General features: G+C 42.6%; 8 protein-coding genes across 20 annotated transcripts in view; 3 read left to right on the forward strand and 5 right to left on the reverse strand.

Annotated features, from left to right (window-relative positions):
* LOC119009077 (NACHT, LRR and PYD domains-containing protein 1b allele 3-like) overlaps nt 1–2,552 on the reverse strand; it is a 20,887-nt gene extending 18,335 nt beyond the window's left edge. Inside the window, exons 1-3 of the mRNA XM_037080076.1 lie at nt 1,995–2,552; nt 1,497–1,561; nt 1,187–1,309 (exon numbers count right to left, since the gene is read on the reverse strand). The gene's annotated coding sequence lies outside the window, so the exon portion shown is untranslated. The remainder of the gene's footprint in view (nt 1–1,186; nt 1,310–1,496; nt 1,562–1,994) is intronic.
* The window catches only part of LOC119009070, a 13,237-nt gene extending 6,577 nt beyond the window's left edge, over nt 1–6,660 (reverse strand). The window contains exon 1 of the mRNA XM_037080056.1: nt 5,274–6,660. Within this exon, the coding sequence (XP_036935951.1) occupies nt 5,274–6,189 (916 nt within the window). The 5' untranslated portion in view covers nt 6,190–6,660. The remainder of the gene's footprint in view (nt 1–5,273) is intronic.
* The window catches only part of LOC119009075, a 34,545-nt gene extending 21,301 nt beyond the window's left edge, over nt 1–13,244 (forward strand). For all 5 annotated transcript variants that reach the window (XM_037080070.1, XM_037080072.1, XM_037080071.1 and 2 more), the window contains one exon: nt 12,728–13,244. The gene's annotated coding sequence lies outside the window, so the exon portion shown is untranslated. The remainder of the gene's footprint in view (nt 1–12,727) is intronic.
* The window catches only part of nebl (nebulette), a 103,081-nt gene continuing 81,236 nt past the window's right edge, over nt 1,502–23,346 (forward strand). For 2 of the 8 annotated variants that reach the window (XM_037079961.1, XM_037079962.1), the window contains exons 1-3: nt 19,986–20,123; nt 21,976–22,050; nt 22,961–23,101. Coding sequence is in view for 6 of the 8 variants with exons in the window: in XM_037079954.1 (XP_036935849.1) it covers nt 23,089–23,101 (13 nt within the window). In the remaining 2 variants the exon portion in view is untranslated. The other 6 variants (XM_037079954.1, XM_037079955.1, XM_037079958.1 and 3 more) reach the window with 6 other exon arrangements.
* Nucleotides 3,886–5,174, reverse strand: LOC119009092 (NACHT, LRR and PYD domains-containing protein 1b allele 2-like). The gene has a single exon (XM_037080109.1). It carries the CDS (start codon nt 5,050–5,052, stop codon nt 3,919–3,921), a length of 1,134 nt encoding a protein of 377 aa, XP_036936004.1. The 5' UTR covers nt 5,053–5,174; the 3' UTR covers nt 3,886–3,918.
* On the reverse strand, nt 6,612–9,837 carry LOC119009127. Its single transcript, XM_037080148.1, has 3 exons — nt 9,435–9,837; nt 6,801–8,056; nt 6,612–6,736 (listed from the first exon to the last, which is right to left on the reverse strand). The coding sequence occupies exons 2-3, from the start codon at nt 7,975–7,977 to the stop codon at nt 6,612–6,614; spliced, it is 1,302 nt and encodes a 433-aa protein (XP_036936043.1). The 5' UTR covers nt 7,978–8,056; nt 9,435–9,837.
* Nucleotides 11,653–13,244, forward strand: LOC119009128. The gene is made up of 2 exons (XM_037080149.1): nt 11,653–11,738; nt 11,791–13,244. Exons 1-2 carry the CDS (start codon nt 11,653–11,655, stop codon nt 12,740–12,742), a joined length of 1,038 nt encoding a protein of 345 aa, XP_036936044.1. The 3' UTR covers nt 12,743–13,244.
* On the reverse strand, nt 13,908–20,086 carry LOC119009054. 2 transcript variants are annotated; one of them, XM_037080012.1, is made up of 3 exons: nt 19,950–20,086; nt 17,819–19,167; nt 13,908–17,551 (listed from the first exon to the last, which is right to left on the reverse strand). In XM_037080012.1, exons 2-3 carry the CDS (start codon nt 19,086–19,088, stop codon nt 15,423–15,425), a joined length of 3,399 nt encoding a protein of 1,132 aa, XP_036935907.1. In that variant the 5' UTR covers nt 19,089–19,167; nt 19,950–20,086; the 3' UTR covers nt 13,908–15,422. The 2 variants fall into 2 exon arrangements, with proteins under 2 accessions (XP_036935907.1, XP_036935906.1); XM_037080011.1 differs by having other exon boundaries at nt 13,908–19,167.

The following is a 23,346-nucleotide window of genomic DNA, read 5'->3' on the forward strand; positions in this document are numbered from 1 at the left end:
TAGGTTATTATTTTATTGTGCAATACCATGATCTCATCTCACTGCGTCTCAAAAAACAGCTGTCTTTAGTTGATGTTGTACCTCCATCAGCCAGCAGGGGGAGTCACCTGCTGGTTAATGATGTGAGAGCTGTTTGGACTGAGTCAGAACTTTACTGTCATGAAACAAGATGAGAGGCTTCTGTTTAAAACTCTGCTCTGACAAATAAGCACAAGTTTCTGATTTTCTATCATATAACTGAAATTACATCGTTGTCAAAACTACTGTAAAATTACATTTGTTTTTATGTTGGAAAATTAATAGAATTCTGTGTATTTACATTGTTGATGCTTTGTGTCCAGTGGGCAGGTGAAAAAGACACAATGGAGGAAAACATGGGCGGCACAGAGATGCCTTCTATAGAAACCAATAACCAATAGGACTAGTGCATCAGAAGAATTTAAGTTCGTCCAGAAATGAGTGTTTAGACGCTGAGATATATGTAGCAAAAGCAAATAAGACTCATCAACGATAGTTAAGTTTTATAGAAAAATATTTGTGCTGTAATAGTTGCTTTAAGATATGAAATGAAATAAAATGTCAACATAAATATACATATAAGCACAGCAATCAGTGCATTCAGTCTCTTTGAAACGAAAATCACACACTGGGTTATATTAAATGGTCTTTACAACATTTTAACCCCTTTATATGTATGTTTTGTTTTTGTTTTTTAAACCCATTTAAATGTTAATTTGATCTTGCTAGGTTTTGAGCCTACATGAAGCCAATTTTTAAACCAATTTCATATTCGTTTTTACCTATTTCAATCATATTCTAATCTCTTTTTTTAGATCACCTTTTAAACCTACTTTAACTTATTGGAGCACTGAATTGATCATTTAAGCTAATATTTAAATCCCATATAACATATACTGTGGTCCCTTTAATTAATTAATTATTTTGTGAGTTTGCCACACACCTTAAGACCTCAAATCAAATCAAAATCACCCTCAAAATTCCTCAACTGAAATGCACCCTTTAAATTACAGCATCCTTTAACAGGTCAACAAAAGATTTATCTTAACACATTAAACAATAATCAGGTTGAACAGTTTTCTCCTTATTTACAGTCCAGTGATGAAAAATTATTAAAAGAAATAATTCATAACAGGTGTCCTTTAACACTGACGATTATCAGTCCTACCAGAACCAAGAAGAAAAGTCACAGATCAACTTGGATCAGGATCGTTTGATCCGCTGGGCAGCAGGCGACATCTTTTCTCTTCTCCTTAAACTCCAAAACACAGAACAAAAGAAAAGATCCGGCCTAAAAGTCCAAAAGAAAACACATTATACATTTTCTGTACATAGAACAGAATAGAATTACTTTATTGATCCCAGACTGGTAAATTATTTTGTAATTTGTAATATTTTGAACATGTCTTCAAGTTGAGATTGTAGCGGACCGAACGGACATAATTCACTCTCACTGCTGACGGTTATAAATGAGTTACCATGGCAACGTTGTTGGGCGGGGCTGGGACCGTTAGGAGTTTTCCCGCTGTTGTATTCTTCTTCCCTTTGTGTTTTAAAGCAGTGAGAGAGAAAAGTTGTTAACTTCCTATTTTCCACAACGTCTTCAAGGTAATTAACTATTTTAAAATCATTTTATGACTTCTTACTTCGTCTCTTAACTCTTAAATGAACCATAAAGATTGAGATTATTATAATAATATACTTATGTAAACTGTAAGTTATACTTAGAAATCAATACAGGTCAGATTCAACTGGACCATTTGCAGAAATAACCAAATTCACTCCCCAGTAAGTTCAATGTTAGGCACAATCTCCAGGTTATCAGTCTGTTTTTTGCAGATCCAGGTGACAATGAGAGTAAAACAAACATTATTTTAGCAACTAGCTACTCACAACTATCCAGTTTAAAGCTACTTCTAATGCGGCACAGCGGCTAGTGCTAGCTAGAAAAGAGAATGAAAGAAAGATGAACTTACATGTCCTTCGGAATAACACTGTGCACAGCAGCTAAATCCTTCGGTCGGTTCAACACACACAAATAATATCTCAGTGGTGGAACTTCTGTTTTCACAGTAAAAGTAAGAACATTATGGGTTTTTTTCAGGAAAATTAGCAGCACAATGTCAAAGTTAATCCTTCTAGTCCATCTGCTAGCTGTCATCACGGCCTTTATTTCTTGGATCACACAGCGAGGCTGAATCCTGATTGGCTCGTTACCTCTATCATGTCGCTATCACGTGCGTCTCACATGAACTAAAGGCCTATTTCAATCAAATGTCAAAGAAAGACAATGGAAAATAGAAAAGAACGACATCACAATGATTGGATTGAAAATGATGAACCATGTATACAGTACAGATCAATATATCCGTTGTATGTCTTCTCTCGTATTTTCTCTCATATATCGTAACAACAGTGACCTATTTTATCTTAATGTCTCCTTTTTAATAAACTACAGTTAACCCTTAGTTTTTACTACCATATTTTTTAAAATGTATTATCTCTCATGTTTAAGGCCTAGTAACCTGGGTTACACTGGGGTTACAGATGGTGTTACAACATTAATGACTTTAATGCACAGATACAAATCTCTTAATACATCCATTGATACACCAATAAATCCTCCTGTAGGTTTAACGACAGCAAAAGTCCTTTAATGGCCTTAAATTCAGTTTTATAAATTTTAAATTTCTGTATCCAAAATGACACAAATTTAAATCTTACAGTCCAACAAAAAATGTAATAATAATACAGTAATGATGATACATAGTACAGTTTTTTGTTCCTTTTTCACCCACTAGAAACAAATCATCCAACACCTGAGACTCAAACAATGTCAGAGCACCAAATGATATTAAGTTTTACATTCATACATAAACATGATATAAAATCAGAAACATGTGCTTGTTTGTCAGCAGGTGACTCCCCCTGCTGGCTGATGCAGGTATAACATCACCTGAAGACAGCTGTTATTTTGAGACACAGTAAGATGAGATCATTTATTGAATAAGAGGAGGGACATTAAGTTCCTTTAAGATTAATTACAGACTCACACCAGGCTGAAAAGTGTTGTTTCTCTTCACCCACATGAGGTCATGATCTCACCTGGAATCAATGTGACTCACCTGCAGAGTCACAGTGTTACTGACACTACTGACAATAAGTGACATCTAAATAAAAGGGCGACCTGAATACAGACACTGTACCTGCTGTACCTGAGGAGTCCCATTAGTTTTTAGCTGGAGTTCAGATTTAATGACTCCTGGTTCTTGTTGAGGACTTTACAGAAAGCAACACGACAGCAACAAACACAGAATGTAAGAAAATAAACAGACAAAAGTGCTGAAATCAAACATCAGAAATCAAAGAATCAGGTGATAAACATCATAAAAACAGTGAAACAGACTGTGTTCAAGATATCTGGTTAAAAAGGTCATAAAGATTCATCAGTTAAAAACATATTCAATAGATTCAACATTTAAAAACTGTCCATATCTACAATTCTGACTTTTGTTCTCAGAGTTCTGAATTTGAACTCGGGGTTCTTGGATTGGGGTCGGAGTTCTGGGAGGAAGATCAGAGTTCCGTGAGAAAAGTTTGGGTTCTGGGTTTGAGGTCAGAATTCTGGAAAAGAAATCAGAGTTCCTGGATTGAATTGAGAGTTCTGGCTTTGGGCTTGGAGTTATGACTTTTTTCTCATTATATTTACTTTTGGAGTTCTGGGATTGAGGTCAGAGATATGAGAAGCAGGTCAGGGTTCTGACTTGGTTCTTATAGTTCTGGGTTTGAGCTCTGAGTTGTGGGAGAGGGATCAGAGTTCCAGAAAAGAAGTTGAAGTTCTTGAGAAACCCTTTTCTGTAAACATCAGGTCAACAGGTTCTGCCTGCATCACCTGTTCGTTCAGATCAGTCCAAGATGTTCACAGAGGAACGGGTCGAGCTCACAGAGGAACTCGATCATCTCTGAACTGGCAGCTTCACCTTTCCTCCTCACTGTGTCGATAACTAAACGAGCTTTGTCTCCTCTGTTTTGCATCTCGTCCGCTGACTCCCTCTCAGAATCAATCAGAACCTTTTTCTCAAACAGTTTGTCCAGCAGACTCTTGAGAACAGGTCCTGATATCCCCTCGATGAAGCTGCTGCGTATGTCAAACAGCTTCTGGTGTGAAGGCAGATTCAGAGCGCTCTGTCTACAGGACTTTGTTAGTCCAGCTGATGAAAGACAAACTCGTCTCTCCCAGACACTGTGTCTGTTGGTGTCTCTCAGAAACAGTTTAATATGTTTCAGGATTTTCTCCAAATCCACCTGGAATGATGTAAAGTAGTTGTCATAGTTGTCACTGTGAAATTTTGCTGTTGTTGGTTGAACTAGAACTGAGTCGTCTTCAGGACAAGTGGACAGTGTGTATTCCTGCTTTGGCAGCAGCTCACAGTCTGGGGACGTCTCTATGTAGAGCTCATCTCCTACATGTTTCTTTCTTGTGCGTCGCACATCACTGAGCACGACGTTACCTGGTAGCATCAACACATTGAGGAGAGATTCAACATCAGGATAATTCGGAGGCCTGTAGAACAGCAGAACCAGCGCTCGGACCGGTTCTGGAGGTGAATCTTCATCCTTGATGTTACCATAACCAGAAAACCCTGAGATGTTGATGATCACATGAGTTTCTGTTACCTTATGAGGGGCGATGAACTCGATGCCCTCATCATTCAGGTGAGCGACTGACAAGAACTGACATCCAGCTGTGGATGGGATCTCACAGTGTGGGAGATGAAGCCGACACACAGACTTCTGCTGACATTTGATGTCAAACAGGGGTCCTGCAGGCTTCTTGTGATGTTGGGCCAGTAGCCTCCTGTCCCAAGAGACAATCCTGTAAACCACGTCCCCTTCTCCCTCCATGTGGAACACCAGGCCCGTCACACTGCACTGGTACAGGCCCGGGCAGGAGCACAGGAACCGGTAGCTTTCATCGTCCTCATCAACAGTGATATCAGGTGTGAACTCCTCAAAGCTGCTTTTTAACAGCATGTCAGGTAAGCTCTGTGATGGTCTGAAGGTCTGGTTCTCTGCACAGCTTCTCTGACTCAGTGAGGGAACGCTGTGAGAACGAGGCAAACAGCTGGAGCCTCTTTGACTCCAACCAGCATCTGAGGACAGCTGGAGGTGAGGACGGGTTGGCTGGGTGTTTGTGACTGAGGAGCTCACAGCTGTAACAGGTGCCTCCATTTTAACCAGGGAGTCACTGTCACCTGCTGCCTCACATTCAGACGGCTGAGGCTTGACATTTATAACTTCTCCACTGTCTGCAGCCTTGACAGTGGTTGAGCAGCTAAACAAGGTATGCTTGCATTGTAAATCTAGATCTAAGTCGGATAATTCTGACTGAACCTGGAAGTCTGGTAGCTGAAAGCTGGATGAAGTAGCTGACACCGTTGGCAAAGTGTTTGTGAATGACACACCTTTAAGAGGTGTCTCCATTTCCAGCTGTGCATCACTTTCAGCTCCTGACGCATTTTCAGACTTCACAGACATTATCTCATATCTATTTTCACTACTTTCTGCTGTGTAGTCATCAGAGCTGTAGATCCAGCTGTCATCTTCCTCAGGACTGCTGATCTGAAACAAACAAAAATCAGAGTCATCGGAAGCCGGGGAGTGTTGAGGGGTGGATGGACCAGCTGTTGCAGGCAGCTCAGTTTCCCTGGTATCATCCTGACTGTGTCCTGGTGTAGCACCTGCTGCTGTGGAGTGAATCTTTATCACTGTTTCTCTGAGTGGACCAGGTGAAGGTTGAGCTAACGTGTAGTCAGAGGAAACAACAGGAGAAGCACCACAAGGGGAAGATTTCTTATGTTTCTTCTTCCTTCTGCAGCTGTGGATTTTTGATTTTCTTTTATGTTTCACAGCTGACTTTAATTTGCTGTGTTCAGAAGTGTCCCAATCAGAGTCAGAGGAGTCAGTATCATCAGTCACTTTAGGTATACGCTTCATAGATAAGTCTAATGGCATCACAGACAAGTTTTCACCCTGTGTTAAGGTGCTGTTCTTTGCAGAGGGTATTTGACTCAGTGAGCATGTGCTATAAGACCGTCTCACTGCTCCAAAACGGTGAGGTGAAAACTGTTGAAGGTGAGGGAAGTTCCCAGTAGTAACAAGTCGAGACATTTCTTCTCTGGCACTACCGCCAGGCTTTTCAGGGACAGAATGTAATTGTGTTGACCTGGAACGAGGCAACCATCCCCTGATTGGCGCTGCAAGTACTGGCTTCCATCGACTGGCTGCTCCCACGGCATATTTCTGTTGGCTGTCGTAGTCCTGAAACTCTAAGATCTCACGTAATAATTTTTGAGAATCATAGTCATCGGAAGCCGAGGAGTGTTGAGGGGTGGATGGATCAGCTGTTGCAGGCGGCTCAGTTTCCCTGGTATCATCCTGACTGTGTCCGGGTGAAGGATCTGCTGCAGTAGATGAGATGGTGATGGTGGGTAAATGTCCAATGGATGGATGGATGTAAGGAGAAGGAGATGATACATAGTGACTCAGGAAATTATTCCAGTTTGATGTAGGCGGGGGAAAAGGGGAAACATCTAAGGGGCCTGGGTGAGGAAGTATATTGTGAGGCACTTGTCCTTTTGATTTTTCCACAGTTCTGGATTGTTGGACAGCAGTGTGGTTCGGATATATTTGTGAAGGAGAAGGAAGACCATCCCCCCTGTACATAATGGATGACCCCAGAAGAGGGGAAGACAAATCGGAGGAAATTCTGGACGGCCAACTGGTGACTTCTTTTTTCTGCAGATTGTCATGACCTCCCACTGTGCTGCCAGATAACTGAACTCCCTTTTCTCTGTCATAACATGCAGCAGAGTCTGAATCTCTGTTGCCTTGGAGAGATTGAAAGATGAGCGGATCTGTTGCAGGCAGCTCAGTTCCCCTGGCATCATCTGGAATGCGTCCTGGTGTAGGATCCACTGCAGTCGGATACGTTTTCTTACTGTTTCTAAAGATTAACTCATCAGTTGAATCAAAACTAGAGGAATGGGATGGGATGTAAGGGGAGGGACCCAGTGAGGATCTGTTATAAGAAAGACAGTAATGGTCTAATGTTCCTCCCCTAAAGGAAGGTGAATGCTGTTGTAGCTCAGGGTTCTCAGTTAAGTAGTTCTCAGCAGTAACAGGTGGAACCATTTCTCCTTTGGCACTACATTCATGCTTTTGAGGGTCAGAGTGTATTTGAGTTGAACTGGAACCAGACAGCAAACATCCTCTGCTTGACGTTCCAAGTAATGGCTTCCCTGGACTGGCTGCTCCCCTGGTTTTATCCTGACTGTGACCTGGTGTCAGATATGCTGCAGTTTTCTTCCTCTCTCTGAGGATTGAAACTATGATTTGTTCTCTCGTTCTCCGATCTAAGTGAGGAGAAGCAAAATATCTTGCGTGTGCCATTTTGCTCGGTGATATATATGGATTTTGGATATTGTTCCAGTTTGATGTAGGCAAGGAAAAAGGGGAAACATCTAAGGGGCCTGGGTGAGGTAGTATATTGTGAGGCGCTTGTCCTTTCAATTTTTCTATAGTTGTGGACTCTTGGAGAACAGTGTGGAGCCGTTTTTGATGTTTGAGTGAAGGAGGAAGAAGACCAGCCCAGCTGTGCTCACTGGATGACCTGAGATTAGCCAGTGATTTGCCTCTATGACACTCTATGGCTTCTTGTCTCGGCAGTTCATCTTGAACACCTTCCTCTGAACACTTCTCATCTGCAGTCATCTGTTTCTCTGAGACAGAAGTTTGACCTCCTTGATTTTTGCGTAACGACTCTTCTCCATCTTTTGTCAGCTCCTCCTTCTCAGTCTCTGGTGTATCATCTGACTTCTCACCACAGTCTGCATGATGCTGAGCAGGGAGAGGAGGAGGAGGAGGAGGAGGAGGAGACGCTCCCTCTGTTTGCTCCATCTCTTCTTTTCCTTTTTACAACTTCATCTCAAATAGAAACTTTTAAATCAGCTTTGTGTTTTTCTTCTGGTCCCAGAACCTAAAATGAAGCAGAGAATTGAAATCACAAAATCATTTATAAGTTGTTTTACATTTTAAAAAGGCATCTTAAATGTTAACACAGTTGTCGATCAATGATGATACAATGATCACAGAGAGAAGATGCATGTCATACCGTTGTTTCAGCATCTTAACGAGTGGAAATATGTTTTGTTTAATTACATTTCTGTTTTCTGTCATTCTACAGAAACGCCCACTTTAAAAAGGGCAAAACTAGGGATGTCCCGATCCGAACTGTAGGATCGGAACCGGTAATATTGAACTTGGAGCCAAACCCGTTTTTTTTTCCCCGTCAGAGCACAATTTGTGTTTGAACGCAGACGCGTGCGTATCGTTACTCTGGCACACCTGTGAATAAAGTGTCTGCAGAGTGGAAACAAGCCCAGCCCAGCAGCGAGGATAACCAGCTCATCTCTGTGGTAGAGGACCAAGGTTTTCTTCGTCACCTGGAGTTTTTGAATCTCCGGTATGTCCCACCACCTCCGCATTACACTTAGTTTCAGCGTGCTGGTCTGCCCACTAGTTTCATGGGTCTCATACAGCAGAGCATGTAAAACAGATGGTCGAGGAGATGCTGAACGCGTGTGATATAGACAAGCAACGCGTCCACGTCATTTTACGTGACAACGTCAGGAATACGTAAGAAGCAGTGGATGGTATGGAGGCACCAGGCCTGAGCTGCGACTCACACACTGCAGCTGCTGTAAGGAGGGTCTGCTGTCACACTGCAGCGTCACACACTCACCTGCTGACAAGGAAGGTGGAGGCCAGTGTTGGAACAGCATCTGCAGAAAGAGCCAAAGTATTTACTTTGTTTCAACAAAATGAGAAAACCTACTGAGGAGCAGCTTGGTTGCAGGTGCTTTTTTTCTTAATGCAGCTGCCTTATCCTGGAAAATATTAGTTCAGGCTGAGTATCAGATCAGGACTCGGTATCTGCAGATACTAAATATCAGAGGTTCTCCTCGGTCATGACTCTTTGCTCAGGTTTTCTCTGTCCGAACACAGCTGATCTGTGTTTGGGCTCCTGTTTGAGGAAACATGTCTGACGTTCAGTCTCAAAGCTGCTGGTTGTTACAGAAGACGATGAAATAAAACGGATCAACAGGAAAACCACGTAACAACCACAGACGTGTTCAGCGGACCAGTTAACATCGACCAGTTCTCTCTAATCTGTCACATGACCAGAGACAAAGTCATCCTGTAAAAATACAAGTCTGTGAAGTTATTGTGTCCTGCGTTAGCTGTGTGTGTTTCCTGTGTGTGTGTTGAAGCTGTGTGTGTTTCCTGTGTGTGTGTTGAAGCTGTGTGTGTGTGTGTGGTTCAGTGTGTGTAGACATCAGTGTGTTGTCTCTTACTGTCTTCAGGAGTCTCTCCAGGTCGGTGTGTTGTCTTCACCGGTGGGTTCGGACAGCTGTAGTCCCTCGTTGGATCTGCTCGGACTTTAACACCTTTATCTCTGTGTCTGCGACTTCTCACTTTTTGTTTCACAATCATTCACGTTGAGGTTGTCGGCCACCCCGCTGGGGTTGTGGTTTGAGATTTGCACGACTGCGCATGTCTGAGTGTGGGTTACAGTTAATCATAGACGATGGAAGTGGATAAGGTGAAGTGGTGCTCACATCGACATCTTCCCTTTAGCACCAAAGATTTTTGTATAAATAAAGAATTGTTGGTTCAGTTTGTCTGACTTTAGTTTCTAATTATATTTGCACCATAAACGGGGGGACGAAGGAAATTAATATTTCTGGAACAGATAAAGAGGCGATGGTGTCTCAGATGGAGGTTAGTCAGTTCTAGCAGATCTGCAGGATTTAAAGGTTTTCATAGATGTCTGTGTATTTTCAGCCACATGGTGATAAACAGGGACATAAACCTGCAAAAGAGTCGAGTGTTGTCAGAGGAAAGCAACACTGGTGTTATAGTTCCTGGTGAGATTTAATGAGTGAAGGTGAAAAAATGCTTTTCAGCTTTTTTTCAACATGTAAAGCTTTTACAGCGCTGTTTTTATGTTACCAGGGAAGTGCCGTGTATGTTGGAAATACCCTTCAGCACAGTGACACGGAAGCCTGAGGTCCATTGTGTCAGCCCACAGGTGACAGTCACAGACACACCTGAACAACAGAAACGGAGAAATCTTCACCTGCGTCCTCTGATCAGATCCAACGAGGGACTACAGCAGTCCAAACCCACGAGAACGACAAAACACTGACCGGGAGAGACTCCTGAAGACAGTAAGAGACACTGATGTCTACAAACACACACACACACACACACACACACACACAGACACATTTATGTTGATGTATTAGTCACACACAGATCAATATGTTGTGCTGATCGATACTTCCAAAATCCAAAAGTTTCTCTCCTGTAGGAACGACTTTCATATTAAAGGAGTGATACGTAAACTCATCGACGGTCGACACAGTAGAGAGGAACCACCATCACCAGTGATAGGAACAATAGGAACAACTTCCTCTTCCACATGTCGTAACATGCAAACTACAGACAAACATCAGGTTTCATGATCAAATGATCAGTGTTTGTTTCGTGACCATCATCATGTGCTCTGTCAAACCTCAACATTTCAGAGGAAGCTCTGGTTACGAGAAACAGAGCTATGGCCAAATCACACATCCTGTTGTGCTGCTGAGCTATATGTTTCACCGCACAGTGCCAGTAACTGCAGTTGTCTAATGTTGGCTGGGTTGAACTCTCTGGGCCAGTCTGACAGAGTGATCCACGCCCTGATGTCTTTGCTTACTCGATTCAGAAATGTCCCTGTTTGTGGGACAAATAAAGGAATTCTATCGGAACTATAGGTTTTTATTTTGTCTGATTTCGGGGATGCAGCGACCTCCTCAGCACCTCACCTCAGCATTTAGCTTTATTCCACACTGGCATTTCACACCAGTCTGCACCTGCAGTGTGTGTGTGTGTGTGTGTGTGTGTGTGTGTGTTTTCTCTTATTGTAAATTGTAACCTCAGCACTAGCATGAAAACAGCAAACAACATCATACATTTAAAAGGATTCAATGTTATTCATACTTTGCTTTATTTTAGGGTTCGGCGCCAGATGAAAAACACAGAAGCCAACATGAAATAGGTGTTTCAAGAATCCAGAAAAGATGGGACAAAAAAGTGGAAAATCTGCCTGCACCCTCTCTGCTGGGTATGAAGCAGGAAGTTGTAAGAAGACAGGTGACACACCAGAGACTCAGGAAGAGCTGAAGGAAAAGTTATTGTACAAACATGAAGCAGGTGAAAGTTCCATCTCAGACAAAATGATGACTGCAGATGATACGTTATCTGAGGAGGGTAGTTTAATGTCAAAATTTGTCTTCAGCCTTCAACAACAATTGTTGAAATTGTCAGGCCTCAACCAGTTACAGTACAGGAGCCCTGTGTACATCAGCAACAGTCACTATAAGGCTGTGGAGAGAAGAGCTGTACCCTCAGCAGTCTACTGCGACCCAGACAGGGAACACTCTGCTATGCATTCTGGAAAAATGAATATTAATATTAATTCATGTGGGCTGTCAGTTAGCACATTCATGGGACTAGGAAACGGGCATGTGGTTCTCCAAGGATCCAGACTTCAGTCTATATCACGGTTTGTCACTCGTCACGGTTCCACTCAAAGGTCTGGAGAACACAAGGTGAATGTAGAATTCCATTGCACTTAAAAATACAGCTTGGAGTCAAATGTAGTGCTTTAGAAGAAACGTTGGCAACCTTCACACCTGATATCACTGTTGATGAGGACGATGAAAGCTACCGGTTCCTGTGCTCCTGCCCGGGCCTGTACCAGTGCAGTGTGACGGGCCTGGTGTTCCACATGGAGGGAGAAGGGGACGTGGTTTACAGGATTGTCTCTTGGGACAGGAGGCTACTGGCCCAACATCACAAGAAGCCTGCAGGACCCCTGTTTGACATCAAATGTCAGCAGAAGTCTGTGTGTCGGCTTCATCTCCCACACTGTGAGATCCCATCCACAGCTGGATGTCAGTTCTTGTCAGTCGCTCACCTGAATGATGAGGGCATCGAGTTCATCGCCCCTCATAAGGTAACAGACACTCATGTGATCATCAACATCTCAGGGTTTTCTGGTTATGGTAACATCAAGGATGATGACTCACCATGTTTCCCAGTCCGAGCGCTGGTTCTGCTGTTCTACAGGCCTCCGAATGGTCAAGATTTTGAATCTCTCCTCAGTGTGTTGATGCTACCAGGTAACGTCGTGCTCAGTGATGTGCGACGCACCAGAAAGAAACATGTAGGAGATGAACTCTACATAGAGACGTCTCCAGACTGTGAGCTGCTGCCAAAGCAGGAATACACACTGTCCACTTGTCCTGAAGACGACTCAGTTCTAGTTCAACCAACAACAGCAAAATTTCACAGTGACAACTATGACAACTACTTTACATCATTTGAGGTGGATTTGGAGAAAATCCTGAAACATATTAAACTGTTTCTGAGAGACACCAACAGACACAGTGTCTGGGAGAGACGAGTTTGTCTTTCATCAGCTGGACTAACAAAGTCCTGTGGACGGAGCGCTCTGAATCTGCCTTCACACCAGAAGCTGTTTGACATACGCAGCAGCTTCATCGAGGGGATATCAGGACCTGTTCTCAAGAGTCTGCTGGTTAGAAACTGATCTGAGCTCAAACTCTGAACTCTGACTTCAATCTCTAAACTCCAAAACCTTTTTCCTAGAACTCGGACCTTCCTATCAGAATTCTAAGACCAAGTTAGAATCCTGACCTCAGATTTAATCTCCTTTTTTCAAGAACTCAAACTTTTCCCAGATCTGTGATGAAGTGTAGATATGGACAGTTTTTAAATGTTGAATTTGAGTTCATCATTTTAAATGAATGAATGATTTTATTACATTTTAAACCAGATATCTTGAGTGCAGACTGTGTTTTTTATGCTGTTCACCACCTGATTCTGACTGATCACTGACGCTTCGTATGTTTGATGTTAGCGTGCTGTTTGGTACTTGATGCTGTCTAAAGATTACGACCTACCAACACGAAGCGTCAGTATTAGACGTTTAATGTTTAATTTAATGTGCAGTCATACATCTGTCATTAGGCTGAAACTTGTCTGTCGAAGATACATTCAGTCAAATAAAGTTTGAGCTGGTGAGACTGTCACAGTTTGTTTCGAGTGTCCTGACTGTGACCTGATATTCACAATGACGAGCAAAAATGGTTCATTCAAGTGCTGAAAAAGACATTTTTGTCCATTTATCTGCCAGGATTTGCAGTTAAACGAGCCAGAAATATGAACCAGAAACAGTGTTTAAACTAAAGGGTTTGATATGAAACTTAAGAGGTTGGTCCATGTGTGTTTTCAGGATAGATGAGTGTTACTGAATGTGAACTTCTCCAGTTTCAGTCACAACAGTCCAGAAGGTGAGCCGGTAACTGTTTCACATCATTGTTGATGAAGAAACTTAAGAGGTGGATGAATTATTCGGCACAACAGAATTTAAACCTGCTGAGAGATTTTCATCCAGCTGTTGTTTGTTCAGACCAGCCAAGCAGAAACTCAACAAACAGACCTGATATCTAAATATCACTTAATGACTTAATGACTTCAATGCTCAGCTACAAATCTCTTAAAACAGCCATGATACACCAATAAATCCTCCTGTAGGTCTGATGACAGCAAAAGTCCTTTAAACTGCCTTAAAATGTCTTAAATTCAGTTTTAGAAATATTAAATTTAAGGTCATGAATGTAAATTCTTCTGTATCCAAAATGAGACAAATCTGAATCTTACAGTCCAACAAAAAATTCACTTTTAGACCAACGTCAGTTTCAATATTCAGAGTATTTTATTCACATGAATACTCAGTGATACAGTAACAATGATACACAGCACAGAAACATGATTTCTTCATTTCTTTGTTCCTTTTTCACCCACTAGAAACAAATCATCCAACACCTGAGACTCAAACAATGTCAGAGTAACAAATGATATTGAGTTTTACATTCATACATAAACATGATATAAAATCAGAAACATGTGCTTGTGTGTCAGCAGGTGACTCCCCCTGCTGGCTGATGCAGGTATAACATCACCTGAAGACAGCTGTTATTTTGAGACACAGTAAGATGAGATCATTTATTGTACAACAGAACAAGAGGAGGGACATTAAGTTCCTTTAAGATTAATTACAGACTCACACCAGGCTGAAAAGTGTTGTTTCTCTTCACCCACATGAGGTCATGATCTCACCTGGAATCAATGTGACTCACCTGCAGAGTCACAGTGTTACTGACACTACTGACAATAAGTGACATCTAAATAAAAGGGCGACCTGAATACAGACACTGTACCTGCTGTACCTGAGGAGTCCCATTAGTTTTTAGCTGGAGTTCAGATTTAATGACTCCTGGTTCTTGTTGAGGACTTTACAGAAAGCAACACGACAGCAACAAACACAGAATGTAAGAAAATAAACAGACAAAAGTGCTGAAATCAAACATCAGAAATCAAAGAATCAGGTGATAAACATCATAAAAACAATGAAACAGACTGTGTTCAAGATATCTGGTTAAAAAGGTCATAAAGATTCATCAGTTAAAAACATATTCAATAGATTCAACATTTAAAAACTGTCCATATCTACAATTCTGTCTTTTGTTCTCAGAGTTCTGAATTTGAACTCGGGGTTCTTGGTTTGGGGTCGGAGTTCTGGGAGGAAGATCAGAGTTCCGTGAGAAAAGTTTGGGTTCTGGGTTTGAGGTCAGAATTCTGGTAAAGAAGTTCAGGAAATTCAGACTTCTAGGAAAAATAATTTGGATTTCTGGGTTTAAGTGTGAAGTGTGGTGAGAGGGGGTCAGAGTTCTAACGAAGAAGCAGGGGTTCTGGGAAAAGAGTTAGAATGTTGGGATTGAATTCAGAGTTCTGGTTTTGGGTGTGGACTTCTGATTTTTTGCTCCTAATTCTTACCTTGAACTGAGAGTTCTGAGAAAGAAGACAGAGTTCTCGGAAAAGGGTTGTAGTTTAAGGATTGAAGTCAGAGTTCTGGTTTTGGACTTGGAGTTCTGATTGATTCCTCCAGATTCTGACTTTGAACTCAGGCTTCTGGGATTGTGGTCAGAATTTTGGAAGGAATCTCAGAGTTCTAGGAAAAAGGTTGGAGTACAGGGATTGAAGTCAGAGCTCTGTATTTAAGGTCAGGATTCCTGGCTTGGATTTCTGACGCCAAATTTAAACTCAGGGTACTGGGATTGAAGTTGAAGTTCAGGGTTTGGGAGGAGATCAGAGTTCTGGGAAAATGGGTTTGGGGTCAACATGTTCTGACGGTCTCTCCTGTTGATTCAGGTGGCTGTCAGGCCAAGATGTTTACAGAGGAACGGGTCGAGCTCACAGAGGAACTCGATCATCTCTGAACTGGCAGCTTCACCTTTCCTCCTCACTGTGTCGATAACTAAACGAGCTTTGTCTCCTCTGTTTTGCATCTCGTCCGCTGACTCCCTCTCAGAATCAATCAGAACCTTTTTCTCAAACAGTTTGTCCAGCAGACTCTTGAGAACAGGTCCTGATATCCCCTCGATGAAGCTGCTGCGTATGTCCTTCAGAATCCGGTCTGAGCGGCCCTGCACACAGAGTCTCTTTACTCCAGCAGATGGAAGACAAACCTCTCTTTCCCAAACAATGTGAGAGCTGCTGGTGTCTCTCAGAAGCACCTTCATATTTAAGATGACAGTTTTTAATGTCACCTGGAATGATGGGATGTAGTTGTCATAGGACTCCTCATCAAATTCAGCTTCTTTCGGTTGAACTAGAACTGAGTCGTCTTCAGGACAAGTGGACAGTGTGTATTCCTGCCCTGGCAGCAGTTTACAGTGTGAGGACGTCTCTATGTAGAGCTCATCTCCTACTAATTTCTTTCTGGTGCGTCGCACATCTCGGAGCACAACGTTCCTCGGAAGCATCAACACATTCAGGAATGATGTGAGATCGGCATCATTCGGAGGCCTGTAGAACAGCAGAACCAGCGCTCGGACCGGTTCTGGAGGTGAATCTTCATCCTTGACGTTACCGAAAGCAGAAAACCCTGAGATGTTGATGATCACATGAGTGTCTGTTACCTTATGAGGGGCGATGAACTCGATGCCCTCATCATTCAGGTGAGCGACTGACAAGAACTGACATCCAGCTGTGGATGGGATCTCACAGTGTGGGAGATGAAGCCGACACACAGACTTCTGCTGACATTTGATGTCAAACAGGGGTCCTGCAGGCTTCTTGTGATGTTGGGCCAGTAGCCTCCTGTCCCAAGAGACAATCCTGTAAACCACGTCCCCTTCTCCCTCCATGTGGAACACCAGGCCCGTCACACTGCACTGGTACAGGCCCGGGCAGGAGCACAGGAACCGGTAGCTTTCATCGTCCTCATCAACAGTGATATCAGGTGTGAACTCCTCAAAGCTGCTTTTTAACAGCATGTCAGGTAAGCTCTGTGATGGTCTGAAGGTCTGGTTCTCTGCACAGCTTCTCTGACTCAGTGAGGGAACGCTGTGAGAACGAGGCAAACAGCTGGAGCCTCTTTGACTCCAACCAGGATCTGAGGACAGCTGGAGGTGAGGACGGGTCGGCTGGGTGTTTGTGACTGAGGAGATCACAGCTGTAACAGGTGCCTCCATTTTAACCAGGGAGTCACTGTCACCTGCTGCCTCACATTCAGACGGCTGAAGCTTGACATTTATAACTTCTCCACTTTCTGCAGTGTGGACTGTAGAGAAGAAGCTAGAGAAGAGATTATCGAATTCTAAATCCGGACTGCAGAGGGACGACTCTGACTGAACCTGGAAGTCTGGTAGTTGAAGGGGAGATGGACATGCTGACACCGCTGTCCAGTTGTTTGTGAATGAGGACACACCTGTTAGAGATGTCTCCATTTCCAGCTGTGCATCACTTTCAGCTCCTGACGCGTTTTCAGACTTCACAGACATTATCTCATATCTATTTTCTCTACTTTCTGCTGTGTAGTCATCATGGCTGTAGCTCCAGCTGTCATCTTCCTCAGGACTGTTGATCTGAAAAAAACAAAAATCAGAGTCATCGGAAGCCGGGGAGTGTTGAGGGGTGGATGGACCAGCTGTTGCAGGCAGCTCAGTTTCCCTGGTATCATCCTGACTGTGTCCTGGTGTAGCACCTGCTGCAGTGGAGTGAATCTTTATCACTGTTTCTCTGAGTGGACCAGGTGAAGGTTGAGCTAACGTGTAGTCAGAGGAAACAACAGGAGAAGCACCACAAGGGGAAGATTTCTTATGTTTCTTCTTCCTTCTGGAGCTGTGGATTTTTGATTTTCTTTTATGTTTCACGGCTGACTTTAATTTGCTGTGTTCAGAAGTGTCCCAATCAGAGTCAGAGGAGTCAGTATCATCAGTCACTTTAGGTATACGCTTCATAGATAAGTCTAATGGCATCACAGACAAGTTTTCACCCTGTGTGAAGTTTTCACCTGGGTTTGTCATGACAAGCACTGCTGGCCACACCTGTTGTGGTTTGGGATTTACATGACTGCGCATGTCCACTTTAGGTATACGCTTCATAGATAAGTCTAATGGCATCACAGACAAGTTTTCACCCTGTGTTAAGGTGCTGTTCTTTGCAGAGGGTCTCTGACTCAGTGAGCGTGTGCCATGAGACAGATCCATTGCTTCAAAACGGTGAGGTGAAAACTGTTGAAGGTGAGGGAAGTTCCCAGCAGTAACAAGTGGAGACATTTCTTCTCTGGCACTACCGCCAGGCTTTTCAGGGACAGAGTGTATTTGTGTTGAACTGGAAGCAGACAGCAAACAAGCATGGGGCAAAAGTACTGGCTTCCATGGACTGGCTGCTCCCCTGGTGTAATCCTGACTGTGTCCTGGTGAAGGATCTGCTGCAGTAGATGAGATGGTGATGGTGGGTAAATGTCCAGTGGATGGATGGATGGAAGGAGAAGGAGATGATACACATTGACTCAGGAAATTATTCCAGTTTGATGTAGGCGGAGGAAAAGGGGAAACATCTAACGGGATGAGGTAAGGTAGAAAATTGAGAGGCACTTGTCCTGTTGATTTTTCCGCAGTTCTGGATCCTTGGACAACAGTGTGGTTTGGATATATTTGTGAAGGAGAAGGAAGACCATCCCCCCTGTACATAATGGATGACCCCAAAACAGGGGAAGACAAATCGGAGGAAATTCTGTACGGCCAACTGGTGACTTCTTTTTTCTGCGGATTGTCATGACCTCCCACTGTGCTGCCAGATAACTGAACTCCCTTTTCTCTGTCATAACATGCAGCAGAGTCTGAATCTCTGTTGCTTTGGAGAGATTGAAAGATGAGCGGATCTGTTGCAGGCAGCTCAGTTCCCCTGGCATCATCCAGAATGTGTCCTGGTGTAGGATCCGCTGCAGTCGGATACGTTTTCTTACTGTTTCTAAGGATTAACTCAGTTGAATCAAAACTAGAGGAATGGGATGGGATGTAAGGAGAGGGAGGACATCCTATACACGCTGCCAGTTCATGTATACTGGGGACATCATACCAGTTTGATGTAGATGGGCCTGGGGAAGGTGGTATATTGTGAGTCACTTGTCCTCTTGATTTTTTTCTACGTCTGGACCCTACTTCTCTTTTTTTGAGTGAAGAAACACAAAGTCCATCCCCCCTGATCAAATTGGATGACCTGAGATTAGGGAAAGAGAAAGTTCTATGAGGCAAACCGCTGGCTTCTTGTCTCGGCAGTTCATCTTGAACACCTTCCTCTGAACACTTCTCATCTGCAGTCATCTGTTTCTCTGAGACAGAAGTTTGACCTCCTTGATTTTTGCGTAACGACTCTTCTCCATCTTTTGTCAGCTCCTCCTTCTCAGTCTCTGGTGTATCATCTGACTTCTCACCACAGTCTGCATGATGCTGAGCAGGGAGAGGAGGAGGAGGAGGAGGAAGAGGAGGAGGAGGAGGAGGAGACGCTCCCTCTGTTTGCTCCATCTCTTCTTTTCCTTTTTACAACTTCATCTCAAATAGAAACTTTTAAATCAGCTTTGTGTTTTTCTTCTGGTCCCAGAACCTAAAATGAAGCAGAGGATTGAAAATGAGAGGATTAAAATCCATTAAAAGTTGTTTTATATTTTAAAAACACATCTTAAATGTTTGACACACATGACACTGTTGATAATCAATAATTTATCGATCACGGACAGTGAAGATGCGTCTCATACCATCATGTCGGCATCTGAACGAGTGGAAACCTGTGATAAGACTTTAGGAAGCAGCTGTTGTTCCTCAAATACTACTTTAATTACATTTATAGAATTATAAGTTTTGTTTAATTACATTTATGTTTTCTGTAATTCTACAGAAATGTTCACTTTAAAAAGAGCAAGACGTCTGAAAATGTTCTCCTTTTCTAACATTTAAACTTTGACCACACTATTCCAGAACTCAGAGACTCAAACACTTAAATGAAATGTATTCAGTACTCAGCTGACTTCTGATGTTACTGTCAGCTGAATGCTTCTGTGGTTTTCATGCAAACAGGAAGTGATGTTTTGTTCATTTTGTCTCTGTCCGAACACAGCTGATCTGTGTTTGGTCGCTGTATCAAAGCTGCTGGTTGTTACGGAAAAAAAAATGGAAACAGGAAACAGGAACAAGAAAAAAACAGTTTACAACCACAGACGCGTTCAGCGGACCAGTTAACAGAGACCAGTTCTCTCTAATCTGTCACATGACCAGAGACAAAGTCATCCTGTAAAAATACAAGTCTGTGAAGTTTTTGTGTCCGGCGTTTCCTGTGTGTGTGTGTGTGTGTGTGTGTGTGTGTGTGTGTGTGTGTGTGTTGTCTCTTACTGGCTTCAGGAGTCTCTCTGGGTTCGGTGTGTTCTCCTCACCGGTCGGTTCGGACAGCTGCAGTCCCTCGCTGGATCTTGTCGGAGGACGCAGGCGGACTTTTAAGCACAGATTCCCGCATCAGTGTTGCTCATGTGTGTCGGTAACTGCCACGTTTCCACAGCAGACTGTTGGGTGAGTGAAGGGGGGAGGACATGGAAACACTATATTAACACTTTCGGTTTCGTTTTCCTGTCGGGGGAGATCTTGCTGTGAGTTTTCAGCGGGGTGACGGAACCACAATAACTGGACTCGTATGTGTCGGAGTGAGAGAGTGCTGAGGTTACACACGGTGTTAAAGGATAAACCCATAAAACACCTTTAGTTTACATAATGACATTTGAACATCACTTTGAATGATACCGCTCCCAGGTCAGGCCCTCTAAGCCCCTCCCACAGAGGAGGAGCCTGCCGTGCACGAGCATGCTTGTAACCATGGTAACAGAGGACGCCAAGATGGCGCATTCAAAATAACAACTGCAACATAGGCCCTGACTGTTCTATTTCTGACCAATACAACTAAATTACAGTGACGAGTGCTTCACGCAGAGTCACTGTAGTAACCTGAGTAACAGACAATATTCTTCACATCTCTGTATACAAAGTTAACAGGTAATCAATCAGGTAATCATCATCACCATGCTGCCTTTCTGAAGCATCAGCCATACAGACAAAGCTAAACATCAGAGTTAGCATACAAGCTAACAAGCTATATATAACAGCAAGCTACGTAGCTCGACAGCAACATAGCGATATATACACTATTGCAAGTATTACTGTAACTGCCGCCATCTTAGCCGTGTGGTTAAATCATTGAATGAACCATACATCCAGCAGGAGTCCTCACCTGTCCAGTAGAAAAGTCCTCACAGATCCTGCAGCTCCTCCACCTCTGAAATGACGCGCTGATGTTTATCCTCGTTTTCTCTCTGGCTCGGTCCACTTCTTTGCTTTTATTCTGCTTTTCTTCATCAGTCTTCTTATTTCTTCTCTTTGATGTGGGCAATGGCGGGGCATTCTTCAGCTCTGTTGTTGTTGTCTGTTCTCCACCACTGTTTACAATTTGAGCTGAAGCTTATCTGACCAGGTAAGAGCAGACACTTTGCCAGCAGGTATGCATCGGAATGATTTACACCTCTCAGACTCCCCTCGGCTCTGATTAGTTGTACTAAGAGTGGCGGATTCCTCCAAATCAATCATGGCCACTGGGTGGAGCCACAGACAGCTGACCAGTATCTGATTCTACCGTCAGATCATAATGACAATTTTAGCAAATATAACAAAAACTTCATACTTTATAGTAACTTTATGATAATGATCAATAACAAATGGTAAATGTAAAGTTAATTAGATTTACTTAATTTCACTGTTAAGAAACAATGAAATGATTCGTAAAACATTTGTTAGATAATTGTAAAGAGTAAAGACATCAGCTGCAACTCATCCAAATCATGTTGATAAATAAACTACACACTATCTATTAAGCATTAAACATTTTATGAACATAAATTGCAACTTTCCAATAAACAACTGCAAATAAATGGTTTATAAAGCATTTTGTTGCTTCTTAACAGTGAAATAACTGTTAACTAAAGTTTGATTAACTATAAATTTACAATGTATTAATAATGGTTATTATAAAGTGTTACTGTTGTCTTTAGCATAGAAATAAGATTAAATCAGTTTGATACATTTAACTCAACATTGGCCACATGTGTAACTTCTTCTTTGTCTTCTGCTGGAAGTTGAGTCTAATGTTCTGGTGGGTTTTGGTGGTGGGACATGACCTCAGTATTTCTAAAATCCTGGCTCCGGCCCTGTTGGTGCAGGCGTGTCAGCGGAAGGTGGAGCGTTTACACGAACAGGGAAATGAGGAAGTCCGAGCCGGGCTGTGGCAGAACTCCAATCAGACCGTCTAGAATGGGTTCAAACTCTACAGTACCGTGATCGAACATCACCGTTCATTAACCCAAGTTTTATTCTTCAGGCTCTCTGAGGACGTTCCGACAAAAAGGAGTCTGCTGCGTTCAGAACGGACGGTTGCGTCACACAGGAGGAACAGGTAGTCATTAAAATACACACATAAGAAGTATATGTATATATGTATATCTGTATATACAGAGATAGGATCTGATCTTTGTGAGCAGAAGCAGCTGTGTGATTTCTTTTTCTCGTTCTTTCTGCAAATATAACACATTCAACACGGGAACAAACGGGTACAAAGAAATATCTTCATGTAAAACGTTTGCCGAATCAACATGCATGTTGAAAAAGTTAAATGTGTCGTAAACAGCTCTGCACAAACTTTACACAGTTCCTCCTACAGCAACGAGTCTCAAAATTTAGCGTTTTTTCAACGGAGTCTGGTGACTTTTTCCACTGACTTTTTACTGTGTTTGTAACATTTGACATTTTAGACGTCAGTGTTTTATATTCTTTGATTGATTTGGTGTAAATGTTGAAATCAGTTGAAACGGTGAATTCAATCAGCTGTTGGCCGGTAAGACGGACATCAGACATGGAAGGAGGCTTTTACAGCGATGCTGTGACAAACTGTAAGTTTGTACAAGGAAAGAAACATCTTAATGTATTTTATGTAATGCCGAATTAACAAGAAGGTGCCAATGATTTATGATTAACGTAGCTGTTACACACAATTAATTTAGTTTCTCCTCGTGATGCAATAACTCTTAGATTCACACGATTTGTCAAGGGAGTCTGGGGTGTTTTCTGCACCAAAACACATTATGCTCATTAGTGACCAGTCACTGGCAACACCAGCATACGTTGTGTTTTGGTGCTGGTCTATACTGGTTTTTCCAGCAGGGTTGTGTGTAGTTCCTCTGGAAACATGTTTATGTAAAATGTCAGAATCTCTTATCTGCTTTAATGACTGCATGGACTTGAGCTGGCTCCACAAGTTGGTGTAAAACCTGCATGATTTGATTTTGCTTGCCCTCTGCTGCATGCAGCTTTTTACAGAATCAACCATCCCGGTCCGAAGCTCCCCTGCGGCTCTGAGCTCCCATGAAGCTGAAGAACATCTCAGTATTTGGTTTGTCCTCCTGTTGCCTTGACGACAGCGTGGACTGGAGCTGGCATGGAATCCACAAGTTAGTAAAAATCTGCTGACTCATGTTGTCTAAACGTGGTTTGACAATCTTCCACAAAACGTCTTGTCAGTTTGACTGTTCAAGAGAAATGCAGTGATTTTCTTTATTTCCAGATTGATCCAGATGATTCATATTTCATTGTAAAGTGGAGAATATGTCAGTATTAATTTTGGTGGATCCTTAATTTAACCCCAGCACATGTTATGGATTCTTGAAGGAGTGTTAGACTCTTTACAATCACAGTG

This window comes from Acanthopagrus latus, chromosome 19, assembly GCF_904848185.1.
Source record: "Acanthopagrus latus isolate v.2019 chromosome 19, fAcaLat1.1, whole genome shotgun sequence".
Taxonomy (NCBI): domain Eukaryota; kingdom Metazoa; phylum Chordata; class Actinopteri; order Spariformes; family Sparidae; genus Acanthopagrus; species Acanthopagrus latus.

Excerpts from the sequence above, each read along its gene's own strand:
- LOC119009127 (XM_037080148.1), bottom strand. The coding sequence starts at position 7,977 with ATGGAGCAAACAGAGGGAGCGTCTCCTCCTCCTCCTCCTCCTCCTCCT. Across the intron at positions 6,737-6,800 it reads GCAGAAAAAAGAAGTCACCA|GGGGGATGGTCTTCCTTCTC; the intron begins GTTGGCCGTCCA and ends CATTATGTACAG.
- LOC119009092 (XM_037080109.1), bottom strand. The coding sequence starts at position 5,052 with ATGCTGTTAAAAAGCAGCTTTGAGGAGTTCACACCTGATATCACTGTT.
- LOC119009128 (XM_037080149.1), top strand. The coding sequence starts at position 11,653 with ATGTGGTTCTCCAAGGATCCAGACTTCAGTCTATATCACGGTTTGTCA. Across the intron at positions 11,739-11,790 it reads AAAGGTCTGGAGAACACAAG|TGCTTTAGAAGAAACGTTGG; the intron begins GTGAATGTAGAA and ends AGTCAAATGTAG.
- LOC119009054 (XM_037080011.1), bottom strand. The coding sequence starts at position 19,088 with ATGGAGCAAACAGAGGGAGCGTCTCCTCCTCCTCCTCCTCCTCTTCCT.